A 13,723-nucleotide genomic window follows, 5' to 3' on the forward strand; every position below is an offset into this window, starting at 1 on the left:
CTGTGTGAGCCGTGGCACCATCCTGTTGGAACCAGACATTTCCTAGATGCATTTCTTCAAGAGCCGGTTCGAAAAGGATCTCAAAATCGACTGTCGAACTGCCTCCACATTTTCTGGCTTCGTAACGGTCCGTTGTCGTCCAGATGATTTTTCACCACACTCCCGGTAGTCCTAAAGTTCTCTACCCACGAAACAATCGATTTCCGGCGGGAACCGGACCTCTGGGCTTAATACCGAAGTGAGTATGGAACGCACGCTGCACAGCCACGTAAGAAAGATTGTTCGAAAAATAGGCTTCGACAGCAAACGCACGCTGCTCACTCGTTCACCTCATATTTCCTAATGAGGGGTATTAGACAGAAACATCCGCTACTGCTGCGATCGCCAATCTTATCCCCACTTTTCTGCGGCCTTCCTGCTTTCACAATGCGTCTTCACAAAGAGGAATTTTCTGAGCCACACTCTGTATTTCAAACACCATCACTCATGCTACAACTTCCCGACATGTCGTCCATATTATGACGATTATATTGAAACAATTCGTGAAAAATTAAGTGTAGAGCTCCTCAGTACACAGACTCCTTCATCCTCGTGTCACGTCCTGTCAGATGGCTGAAGTGTGAAATCTGTATACTTGTTAAGTGGATGTAGTCCACATGGCAAGGCCGATCCTCAGGTTGTGCCTGGAGAAGGAGGCCCACGGAATTCTAAATAAATTGTCGCCTCCTCTTCGGGTCTGTAGGTATCCAAATTGATATAGAATGTGACATTTAGCCAGAAGACCTGAGTATCTATGCGTGGGAGATTTTTAATTATGTCTGAAAGGAACAAGACTGGAGGGCTTGGATTTTGCAACGGGTTAAGGATGGGCATCTATGTCCGACGTTTGAACACGGAAATTAATTTTCAGGTTTTAAAGAAACAGATTTTCAATTGCCCTTCTGAATATTAGTGTATAAATAAAACTTCGACTGCATGGATATCTATATTTAATGAAGTTTGGGCTGTTTGTTAACGAAAATAACTGTTCTGAAATAATTTGTTTGAAGAATCGGTTATGAGCAGGTGTAACTAGTACATTAAATAATAATTATCAAAAAATCTGACATCAGTTTCTCATACTTACGTTACAACCACACCTCCAACACCTTGGAAGATATCTTTTCTTGTAAGCAAACGATAATATGCTATACTTCTTACTGTATCCCTGATCGGCCACGGACCTTCGTTTCTGAACACCTGAACACATGCAAAAGTGAATGATAGCAGTTAAGAACGTTTCCTTGATTGTTTACACTCTGACTGAACACTAGAGGCGGAGGAAAATATTCCAAAATAATCTCTGCTGCATTTCTCCCACACTCCGTCACCATCCTCCGCCAGGAATCAAACAACCAGTAGAATTAAAAGAAAATCTAAGCTTTCTTTTTGTCGACTGTGTGCATTGAAGTCCTCTCATCCTCTCATCCGAGTGAATGTGCAGTTAGTCGACGTGCGGCAGTCTGCCTCTATCTCCATAATCAAATGTTTACATGATACTCAACACATCGACCCTGGTTATAGAGACTGAAAAGGCCTCCGTAGCGTCAGAATCTAATTCCATATTCACATGGCCATCTCACCGAGGCGATTTCATTGAAATCTAAGTACTACTATATTTAAATACTCCCACGAAGACCTCACAAAGAAACTCTGTAGAATCCCGTTAAAATGATATGTAGTTTATTGTCTGAAAAAAATATCACTGTTTATGATATAATTTTTAACTTACATCGGATCTGGAAGTAATGTTTGTGTCAGAAACCTTGGGGTTAGATTTACAATGCCTCGGCATTATGCTGAAACTGTGGCACGGTACAGAATACACACTGACTTTCCCTTAACAGAGGCCAAACAAAATCCTTCCGTTCATATTAGTGGAACTGTATAATTCTTTTCCAGCATGTTCTCACATACTCATGTTGTCTAAACAACAACGTAAGTAAAAAGAAAATAAAAGTAAAGGTATCCCTGTACCAGGCCGCGGAAGCCCAAAAGGGTTGTGTGATGTTGAGGTTCCCACATTTTCTACACAATCATATATGGCGGCAAGGTTGTCAGCACTTAACCCCCAAGAATATTCCTGGTAATAATTTCTGTTAGAGGCTCAGTCGACCCCAGGGTCATAATGCTTCTGGGCGGTTTAGGTAAATTAAAAAAAATTCAATGACCTCATCGGGATTTGAACCCGTGACCTCCGCTTTGTAGCGTAGTGCCTCAACCAACTACGCTACCGCGTTCCCCAAAACAACAACGTAAACCTGATAGAAAACAGGACTGACCTTATCACGACTTCGAATAAAACATTTGCATCCGATAATATCGTGTTTAATAAGTGGATTTCAACAGTGATATTACACTCCCTGGTTGGTTGACGGAGTGATCTGGAAATCATAACGAGAATGCCTGATGTATTTAACAAAGGACTGAGTGTGAAACTTGCCGTCAGGTGTTGATGGGTTGCCATAGAAACTATGTTCATTCCTTTGTCATTGGAGCATAGACCAGACATTGAGAAACTCTGGGAAGTCGCTGACTTACTTACTTACTTATTTACTTACTCATGGAGTTGTGCCCTTCTGGAGGAGCCGCCCTTCTGCTGCTACTCAAGAATTTCCCAGCATTTAATGGAACCCGAAGGGTCATTACCGTGTTCATAAGAGCCCTCCACTGGTCTCTATCCTGAGCAAGATATATCCAATCCATATCATCCCATAATATCTCTCTAAGATCCATTCTAATATTTTCCTACCACATACGCCTTGGTCTTCCCTGTGGCCTCCTTCCTTCTGGCTTTCCCACCAATATCCTATACGCATTCCTCGTCTCCCCCATTCGTGCTACATAACCTGTCCACCTCATCCTCCTTTACTTCATCATTCTAATTATACTTGGAGAAGAGTACAAGTTATGAAGCTTCTCATTATGCAGTTTTCTCCAAACTCCTGTCACTTCCTCTCTCTTCGGTCCAAATATTCTCCTCAACACTCTGTTCTCAAACCCCCTCAGTCTGTGTTCCTCCCTTATTGTCAGAGACCAAGTTTCACATCCATACAGAATCACAGGCAAAATTATAGTTTTGTATATTCTAATTTTCATGTTTTTGGACAACAGACGAGAAGACAAAAGGTTCTGGACTGAATGATAGCAAGCATTTCTCGAGTTCAATCGCCCCTTAATTTCTTCCTGAGTCAGGTTTCCATCTGTTATCGTTGTTCCCAAATATCTTACCTGTGCCACATTCTCAAAACATGTGTTTCCTATCTTTATATCATGACTTTGCCCTTCATTTTGCTGACGATACAGTAACATATGCTTAGTTTTCTCGGTGTTTACTTCTAGTCAATTAAAGTTTCTGTGCTTTTTTTCTTTATGGTATCTACATTATCACCCAGTAGATTCACACCATCGGCTTAGACCAACAGCTGATGTGTCCCGTTTAATTTTAGTCCCACCTAGTTTCCCTGGACTTTCCTAATTGCATATTCTAAGGCAAAGATGAAAAAGAGTGGCGGTAAAGCATCTCTTTGTTTTAGACCATTCTGGATAGGAAATTTATCAGACATATGTTTACCTACACGGACTTTACTATACGTTTCGTTTAAACAAATTTTTATCAACCTAACTACTTTCATGGGTATCCCAAACTCTATTAGAATATTGTACAATACTTCCCCCCTAACAGAATCATAGGCTTTCTAGACGTCTATGAATGGCTGATGTACTGTCTCATCGTACTCCCATTTTTTCTCCAATATCTGACGAATGCAAAAGATCTGATCTGTAGTTGATCTGTTACGTCGAAACCCACACTGACGGTCCCCAATACTTTCATCATATATATGGACTTAACCTTGAAAGAAGAATACTGGACAAAATTTCATAAGAAGTTGATAGCAATGATATCCCCCGGTAATTACTACAGTCAGTTTTATCACCCTTCTTGTTAACTGGTACAATAATAGACTCCTTCCACTGATCAGGCAATTGTCACTGACGGTGGGGCTAAATTATTTTTAGCTAAAAGTGGATGGAATACAGTGCTTGAGATGGTTTTGTATCAGACTTAAAATATATTATCACATTTTTAAAATGTTCTCGGGCCAACAAAAACCTCTTCCGATGCTCGCAGGTGTCCGCCAGTTTACGATTTGATAACAGTTTACCTTAAATACGTATTAAAGCATATGGAAGAACGTAACAGTTGGAAAATGTATTTGCGCACTCCATCAGCACGAAGCTAATTGCACACCAAGAATGCGTCACTTGAAAACACTTACCTTTTCAATGACGTCAGGATCGAAGACTATCACTATATTTTTAAGCCCCGGGATTCCAGTAATCTTCATGATTTTCCCATACTTTTCGTAGAGGTCTTTGTGGTATCTCTCATCCGTTAGTCGATAAAGATCACCTTAAATTTAAATAAAGTTGTTAATAAAATAACAAGGAAATGAAGCACAATGAAATCTGATTAAAACTTATTTATCAATAGGCATTTATTGGAAAAGCAGAAATGATATATCACTGCATTTTTACTATGTTCTCGTATCGTCTTATACTTTCAAACATATTTCCAACAATTTTCAGTGTTAGTGCAGCTAGAACGAAAACCATGTCAATACAGACCACCCTCTCTTTATTCTGCTCCCGTTTGCTACCCCTTTTTTTGTCGGGTATGATTCCGCTAGCTTCTGAAGTTGCACTTATTGTGGTATCGTTAGGTATAGGAAGGTATTCGATCCTCACGAAAAGAAACATCAGTGACAATGTAAATTTGGATTTCCGTATATGAAATAACAGAATACTACGATACGGTTCAGTTGAAGCTGGTAAGTGACCGAATTCTTGTTGAAACATCAGAGTCCCTACAACTCACACATGACCAAACATCTGTAAAATTTTCACCTGTTTACCTTATACCTTTCACATTCTTCCATACCATGTTATGGTTCTGTACATTTTCGACCACTCTGTGTTGGCAAACACGAAAAATATCCGTCTCTTAATGGCAGGCTGGCGAAATGAGAACCTCTCCATCAATATAAACGTTGCATGTACCTGCTGCCGATCCCATGGCCGCGCGCTCTAGGGCATGATGGGGTTTCGCCCGCTCGGACACCGGGATCGTGGGTTAGAAACCAATTTCAGACATGGATATATATATATATATGTGTGTGTGTGTGAAAATGTGTGTGTGCGTGCGTGTGCGCGCGCTCAGCTGCCTTTCTTTGGGCGGATCCCTCGTCCAAGGCTTCTACCAACTGTGTGAAAGATCAAGAAACTGAAAAGTGTCCAAGGTACAACAAAAAGGCTGTTGAGCCATAGATAGATGGGTGGGTGTTTGGGTTGGTAGGTGGCAGGGTGTGTGGGTGTGTGGATGAATGGATGAATGAGTGGGTAGTTGGGTTGGTGGTTGGATGGATGGATAGGTACTGAAGGGTTAACTAGTAGTATGGAGTATGGAGTAGTAAGGATTTGAACCCGCGAACCCAGTGCTTGAGCGGGCGAACACGGTTCACGCTACATAACCTGTGGCCACTGGGATCGGCGTTCATTAAAATGACCAAATATATATGTCATTCTCCTGCATTTCTGACCCATTCATTCTGTGTTATGTATATTATGTCCAGTATTCATGTGGACAGTTTTTTTTATTGCTAGTTGGGTGGGACTGAGTCCTTTGTACTGTGGCCACTTCTGGCCTATTGTACCAGCCCCAGATGATAGGTTAGGGTGATTATGGAGCAGTTGGTGGAATGAAGATTGGCAGGGGAAACCGAAGTACTCGGAGAAAACCTGTCCCAGCTACAAATTTTCCACCAAAGATCCCACTCCACTAGATCCGGGATCGAACCCGGGCCACCGCGGTGGGAAGCCGGCGACTAACCGCTTGAGCTATGGCGCGGCAATATGTGGCCAGTAACGAAATGATGGGTTGCAAAGAACATTGGTTATATGCCGCAGGTTATTGGTGAATATATACCCGTAGCTATGGGAAATCTAAAAGTGAAGTCTTAAAAATAATTTCTGTTATTTGGAAACCTTCGTTGGTTCGGTTGAGTGGCCTGAGTTGGCTAAAATAGACACATTTCACTATCAACGTACTCTAGCCGGCCATATAATGTCTATAGAGATTAAAATAAAATAGAATATATTAAAATAAAATTCCCTGAAGATGGAGGCAATAAGTTCCTCCGAAACATACGTTATCACAATATCTACACGGCGCCACATCCCAGACGATGGCTTTCTTCATAAGTAGAATAAATTATTATTGAAATGCAGTATATTTAATTTCTTCATGACAATCCACTAGATTGCATGTAAAGTTCATTGAACCAGTAAAATTATTTCAAACGTTGATATTTGTATTCATTTCAGCCGATTTATTACAATTTGCTTTACTTCGCTGCTGCGTCGACAGCCTCAGCACCCCAATTGTATAAACCAGCAGTATGCAAAGAAAGAAATAACCCTAAAACATTTTACAATAGCCATATTCGTCTTTGCATTTAGTGACAATAAGTAGTGAATTGTGCAGTTACACACAAGACATTTTGGATGAAGATGTCCCTAAACATACACAACCTATAAAGAAATTTAGGCGGTAGTCTTGGAGGGAAAATATGAGATGGAGAACTAAGTGCAGATGCGGAAATATTAAAAAAATCGAAAATAATTTGGTTTAAGTGTGTGGTTTGAGTATGTGGAAAACTGCATATGAGGAACTTCATAACTTGTACTCTTCTTCAGGTATAATTATAATGATCAAGTCAAGGAGGATGAGGTGGGCAGAACATGTAGCACGAATTGGGGAGAAAAGGAATGCACATAGCATATTGGTGGGAAAGCCAGAATGTAGGAGACCACTGGGAAGACCAAGACGTAGGCGGGTGAACAATATTAAAATTGATCTTAGAGAGATAGAATGGGATGGTATGGATTGGATTGATCTGGCTCAGGATAGATACCAGTGGAGGGCTCTTGTGAACACGGTAATGAACCTTTGGGTTCTACAAAATGCTGGGAAATTCTTGAGTAGCTGCAGATTTAGCTTCTCCTCAAGAAGGGCTCGGTTTCATAAGTAAGTAAGCTAAGTGTGTGTGGACCAAAGGCAAATAAAGCAGGGAGTATTCGATAGTGAAAATTTGCGAAAAATTTAATGAAACGTAGTGTTCGACTGTAGACGGTGAATTTCATGACCAGGTTCTCTTCATAGAATTTAGTTGGACCCCGTATCAATTAGGTTTCATATTAGAAAGGTAGAATAATTATTGTACATGACAGCAAATTAGCTCATAGAATGCAAATTCAGATTGCTAATAAATGAAAAATAAATAAAATATGTTAGAAAGGTTAAAACTACAGAAGAACCCTTCAGCCCACTTTTATTTTAGACATTGCAGATCTATCACAAATTAGATTAAATGATAAAACGGTTTCGAACCTTAAAAATATATGAACTCCCATGATATTTCCATTAGCTTGCTGCTTGAGGACTGCAATTTTACTATCAACATGAATGACGTACCGAGTAACCTTGGGACTTCTTCCTGTATTTACCGCACTAACATCAAGGTCATGCTTTGTGGACTGGAGATATACTTACTGGCCAAACTCCGCTACGCCATCTCTTATTATGGTTGCTAATCTGTTTCTCAGAAGAGCTTAGGCTACAAGATCTCGTACATATATGCTACAGAGTGACATATAAAACATAATCTCGTAATGAAGTGAGTGCGAATATATGTTAATTGCTTCTCATTTGAATGCTACACAACTTTTTACGCATTTTACTTCGAGATTTTGCGTGCTGTCATACCGTTAATAATGTCGGCCATCAAATTGTAGCACGTATATGACAGAAAGTTGAAACACGTCCCTATAATTATCAGATACTCAGCGTCTATTTTTAGATGTCCAATGTATGTTATGTACAGACATGGGTCAGTTTATTTACACCGAATGTGTTACAAGTGCCTGACGGTGCAGAACTGCAAAGTGTTAAGAATGTAGGCATGTGAACTGGATTCACATTGCCCAGAATATGATCTAGTGGCCTGGTTTCTGAAAGCGGAAAGAACTTCGGTGTGTATGAAGAGTGACTAATTTAACTGTCTGAGTGATCATTATACTATCCGGGGCGGCTTTATTTCATCAATTTGTTGTAGTGGTAATAGGGTAAATGGATTGATGAGGATAAGACAGGCAGCAAATATAATGTGCATAAGTGAGGAACGGCTTACCAGGAAACGGAAAACGATAATGACATTTAGTGTCGAAGTTTGTGCACGGAAGGATCGTGTTAAGATGAAACGCGCAGGATGCGAACGCTCGCGCAGGATTCAGTTTTCTCAGGTTGGGATCAGGCAACATGATCTTGTGAACAAGAGCTGCATGCCAGTAAAATTAGAGCCGTTTCTTTATTACCTGGAGGACTATTAGCTTCGGAGTGACGATGCAGTCCCGTGGAACTAGTTGGTTGGTTGGCCGGTTGGTAACTTTGTACGTTAGAAATTCAGTCAAAGACCATTAGTAAAAATTAAAATTATTCTTAGTGGGACACATTCCTTTTCGCTGTAAACACACACGACTCGGTTTTATGGAACAGAACTTCCTGAAGTGATATTGTCTTTCTTACATGTGCAATATTTGTACAAGTACATCTCGAGAACCAGAGCCTTCTTTCTTAATAAAGGATACCACGCTTGAAGGTGACGTACGTGTATGTATGTGAGCGAGAAGTGTTTAACGTACTGGTGAATATTACTGGATATATCGACAAGGAGGTTTATGTTTCCGACTGCCTATAGCCGTATTTCAAGTGGATAAAAATAGGGATTGGTCTTCCCAAAAGTAATGAAATTTTCCTCAACCTATATTCAGCTCAAATAAGGACATTATACGGATATGACATAATAGTATTCGGTCCAGTTGGGACCAGAATACGGATTTGACATGAAATATTTTCAGAAGGAATCGCAGAACACAAAATTAGGATAAGAATTATCATCTATGAATTTAATTACAAGAGACTCAAGTAAAAACTTTTAACAAATAGTAGGTCAACTTTATTCCGCTATCGCGTTAAGTGCCGGCTTATTATAGCATTGAATATGATTCGTCGTTTCAGCTCACCGTTATTATCATAACTGTAAACACAACAGTCAGTTACAGGTTATTACGACACATGTTAGAAATTCCCATCATTAGACTGCATGCATGTTGCCAAATTTCGTGCCATGAATTTTAGCACTGCATGCATCCCAGCTCGTTTATGATATCGATCGTCGCTTCACCTATGGTCTCTACTGAGAGATACCTTGTTTCTGATTTATCATCGTGATGAACCCTTCACTTTATGAAACCCAAAATAAATTATGAAATTGGTTTAAACTGGAGACCGAGTGGGGCAAGCCACCGGTCCACTCCTTCCTATCCACATTCCTTCATTATCTTCTTTCAATAAATGCAGTACCGCTTTGCCGCAAAGCGGAGATTCTCTGTCATTTTGAAGCCAAATTTGTCTAATTGTTGTATGAAGCATGTTCTTCAAATGTAGCATTTAATTCACTTTAAAACAGAAATCATCCCTTGCGGAGCTGTTGAACTCCCATAGATAGTACGTGGTCCAATCAGGTTGTTGCCTAACAATCCACACAACACGTTAACAGAAATTCGGTGCTGATAGTGAAATTATTCTACTTCTTGTTGTTTCTCATGTAATAAAAAGTGCAAATTCTTTGTGACGTTTCTATACTACCCGGTAAATTGAACCTTGTCCGTTAAAAGGACATCATATGGAATATGTAGGCATGGTTAGAAGAATTAATAATATCTCACGCGGTTGGCATTGTTGCTAGGAAGAGATGTTTTATTCGTTGGGGATGACACGGATAGAAAACTTCATGGTGGAAAATTCTCCGTACATGTGCCTGTTCTACACCTGTCCTTCTGGAATTTCTGCCTAAACGTGTACTTTGGCTTCGCCCTACTACTGCCAGAACATCTTCTCCAAGCCATGTTCACGCTGTGTATTCGCACGTAGGAAGGAACCAGTCTCCCTCAGTGTTCCCTGTACATTCTCAAATGTTTCGTGATGTGGATATTTCTGCAGATAGGCGCCACAGCAACCCTACCACTTCCATCGCAGAAACCGTACACAAAATACGTGTCTGCGTATTCAACACTTGTAAGTGTGTTAGGCATGTTGACTACGCCGGGGCTGAAGCACAGCACAGCCATTGAGAGTATACAAGCAGAACTTCGCCGAGTTACAACAGTTCCAGCTCGTTCCACTAAAGCTTTTTAACGGTATCGAATCCACCTATCGTTTATTAGGCATATTTTGCTCGATATAAGATACAGATGTACGAGTAGTACGTCACAGAACGCCCTCTATTAAATGAAATATACTGCTTAAATGGATCTAAGAGCAGTGGAAAACTTTACCATCAGGTCCACAAATTCTATTGGTGATTTTAACATCAAATTTTGCACGATTTGCTTCTGATGCTCGTTGATTACATTTCAAAACATGTATTTTAAAACTAATCACATTAAAAAGAACACTACATACAGTCATATATTACTTTTTTAAATTCATTACCAATTAAAAATTTCGGAAATGATTTATGTCAGATATGCAATATGTATATACAGATTTTCTATAATTAATCCTTTGAATCTAAGTTTCCAATTTCAGATTCATATAAAATGGATTATTTCGACAGATATGAATCAGAGTTTTATTGCTTTTGCAGTTTATTATTCATTCATTCAGTGTTAAATTTTGACAGTATTTGACACTTGACTAATTGCTTGTACAGACGAGTGGTCCTTCATCGAATGAACATGCCCTAATGACGTAAGGAAACAATAGTTTACCAAGAAACGGAATAAATCTCCAGGCATTCCCTATGACAGGCAACGGCTTTGGTCCTGGTATGTCTTCAAATGTCTTGGCGTAATCCCACTCCTCCGGCCTGGCCTGTGTGGCAGCCATAGTGCTGTTGCGTCTCTTGAGCACACGAGCGCTGACATTGCCCAACACTGCGTGCTGACCTTCAGCGAAGAGCGCCCGACTCACACAAACGCCTTGTCGTAGCATCTCGCACACACTGACTGTTTTTCCAGCTGTTGTGCAATATATTCGGTAGATACGAGAGTTGTAGTTCTTTGTCAAGTTTATCACCATAATCATATATGATTCAGCGAAACATGACATATAACTTTGCAGCCTTTATCAGCATCGTACACATTTTAAAATGCCGAGTAACGATGACCGTAATGAAATCACGAATGTTTTTAAGCAAATTGACGGTAGATGTAACTATTCTTTTTTAATTGCTAGTGGGGTGGGACAAGTCCCTTGTACTGCGGCCACTTCTGGCCTATTGTACCAGCCCCAGCTGGTAGGTGAGGGTGAATGTGGAGCAATTGGTGGAATAAAGATTGGCAGGGGAAACCGAAGTACTCGGAGAAAGCCTGCCCCAATGCTACGTTGTCCACCACAAATCCCACTTGACAAGACCCCGGGATCGAACCCGGGCCGCCGCGGTGGGAAGCCAGCGGCTAACCGCTTGAGCTTTGGCGCGGCCTTAGATGTAACTAACTACGTTACCGGCTCCATGCTCCGTTAAGACTTGTATGATGGGCTGTGGAGAAGAGTGTCTCCCCATATTCCTTACAAGTTCAATCCTAGGGACATGCGGAGGAACTGGCGTTACTGCGCCACTATCTGATGTGATTTGAAGTTCCTGCCTTTCAGGTTTTACTGTTCTACCTAAATTATACGTCCTAAATGTGAGTACCTATTTCACTTAATCATGTTCATGTAAGTCATGTGAGCTGCAATTAAGTTATAAACGACAGGACTACAGACTTCCAGTTTTATTACACAAAATTTATATTTATCTTTCTTACTGTTATACATGGGCGTATCCAATTAACTTCCACGTTCATTTATTGCAGATTCATTCCATCAAAACTTGGTAAATATGTCCCTTATCGTGTTGGTTTCTGCGTACGTATCTGCGGACGAAGGAGACGGCCTCGAGATAAGGACGGAAATTTCGTTTATATTAAATACACATTCCGGGATATTGGACAGGGCTCGGTTCCTAGTATGATGGAGCTTTGAATGGGTCTAATCACTCCTTTCCCTAAACACACGGTGTGTTTAGGGACTTTTTTATTGAGTGTCAATCCTCAAACCAATCTGGACCTATGGAATACAACTTTGGGGTACAGCTTCCAACATAGCAATTCTAGAACGATTTCAGGCTAAAGTCTTGCGCATGATAGTGGACGCACCTTGGTATGTACCGAACATAGTTATCCGAAGATATCTCCAAATACCAACAGTTAGAGAAGAAATTCGCCGATACAGCTCGGCTCAGAGCACATGCAGACAACCTAGCCGCCCGCCTTACGGAGCCACCGGACTTCAGGCGACTGCGAAGACATCTGCCAAATGATCTGCCCACCAGATTCTTTTGTAATAGTATGCTAATAATTCTATTTACAGTATTACAGTGGCCGTGCTGTCTAAGGCATGAACCGTGTTCGCCCTCTCAAACACTGGAATCATAGGTTCGAATCCCACTCAGGGCATGGGTGTCTGTGTGCATTTATTCCCTGCTTATGTTGTTCTGTGTGTAAGCAGCGGCCCTGCGACGGGCTGGTCACTCGTCCAAGGAGTCATACCGACTGTATACTTATTAAGAAACTGAAAAAACGGCCAAGGTCCAAAGGGCTGTAGAGCCAGAGAGAGAGAGAGAGAGAGGAAAATTTCTTGATCTAGCAAAGTGACTGTTGGCTACTCTAGAAGGACTTCACAGAGTTAGTTTAACTAATAATATTTTTAAAATTAATTTATCTGCAGTTCTACTGAATGAAATCATACACATTTTTGCTTCTGTGACCTCTGTCTTTATTCATCTACAGTTTCTAAATTGTGTAAAGTTAGTAGGCTTTATAATTCTTATATTTATGTTACATGCGAAGATTAATTTTTAGGCAAATTTCCTTGCCGAACTTAGGCTTTAGATACTCGAATACTTTTCGTGTGCCTCCATTCATCAACTAAACAAGATGGCGGACTATTATGAATTTCGTGAGGATCTTATATCATTGTAGGGAATCCCAATATAATACTTTTCTAGGTCTTATAATTTGTAATAACAACATGGCGGACGCGTGGCTTTGTGACGGTGGAGCTTCTTATTATAGGATTATGAACTGATGGAGAAACAGGTATATGAAATATGTGTATATTTAGAGGATAATAATTTTTGCAGCACTGTAACAGCAAAATGGTGTCTGATTTAAATTAATATTCAGCTTTCGCGCTTTTGTTGGATATAACTCATGAAGGACTGGGACTCTGTATATGAAATTTCGTACTGATGTAGATCGTAAATATATATATTGTGACATGTTGACCCCTACCTCCCCAGCGGTAACGTAACGCTCGCGTTCTTACGGTAATAGGCGAGTTCCCGCCCCGCCACTCCCCTCCGCGGCGACGTCACCGAGGGATATCGCGGTCGCTAGGCAAAGCGAATCAACAGCGGCGACGTTACGATAGTAACAACGGTGACCTCCGCTAGCGTTACATAGCAACACAGCGTGGCTAGAAACAAGGGTGCCTATTACGTGGCCGTTTTCCCGTATTCCG

At 40.7% G+C, this 13,723-nt stretch overlaps 1 protein-coding gene across 1 annotated transcript in view; it reads right to left on the bottom strand.

Moving 5' to 3' along the window:
• LOC111875057 (probable cytochrome P450 301a1, mitochondrial) overlaps window positions 1-11,176 on the bottom strand; it is a 31,679-nt gene extending 20,503 nt beyond the window's left edge. The window contains exons 1-3 of the mRNA XM_023871096.2: window positions 10,930-11,176; window positions 4,320-4,453; window positions 1,127-1,239 (exon numbers count right to left, since the gene is read on the bottom strand). Of these exons, the coding sequence (XP_023726864.1) occupies window positions 1,127-1,239; window positions 4,320-4,453; window positions 10,930-11,152 (470 nt within the window). The 5' untranslated portion in view covers window positions 11,153-11,176. The remainder of the gene's footprint in view (window positions 1-1,126; window positions 1,240-4,319; window positions 4,454-10,929) is intronic.
• Window positions 11,177-13,723: the final 2,547 nt, after the last annotated feature.

The sequence above is a fragment of the Cryptotermes secundus genome, unplaced genomic scaffold, assembly GCF_002891405.2.
Source record: "Cryptotermes secundus unplaced genomic scaffold, Csec_1.0 scaffold2162, whole genome shotgun sequence".
NCBI classification, from domain to species: Eukaryota; Metazoa; Arthropoda; class Insecta; order Blattodea; family Kalotermitidae; genus Cryptotermes; species Cryptotermes secundus.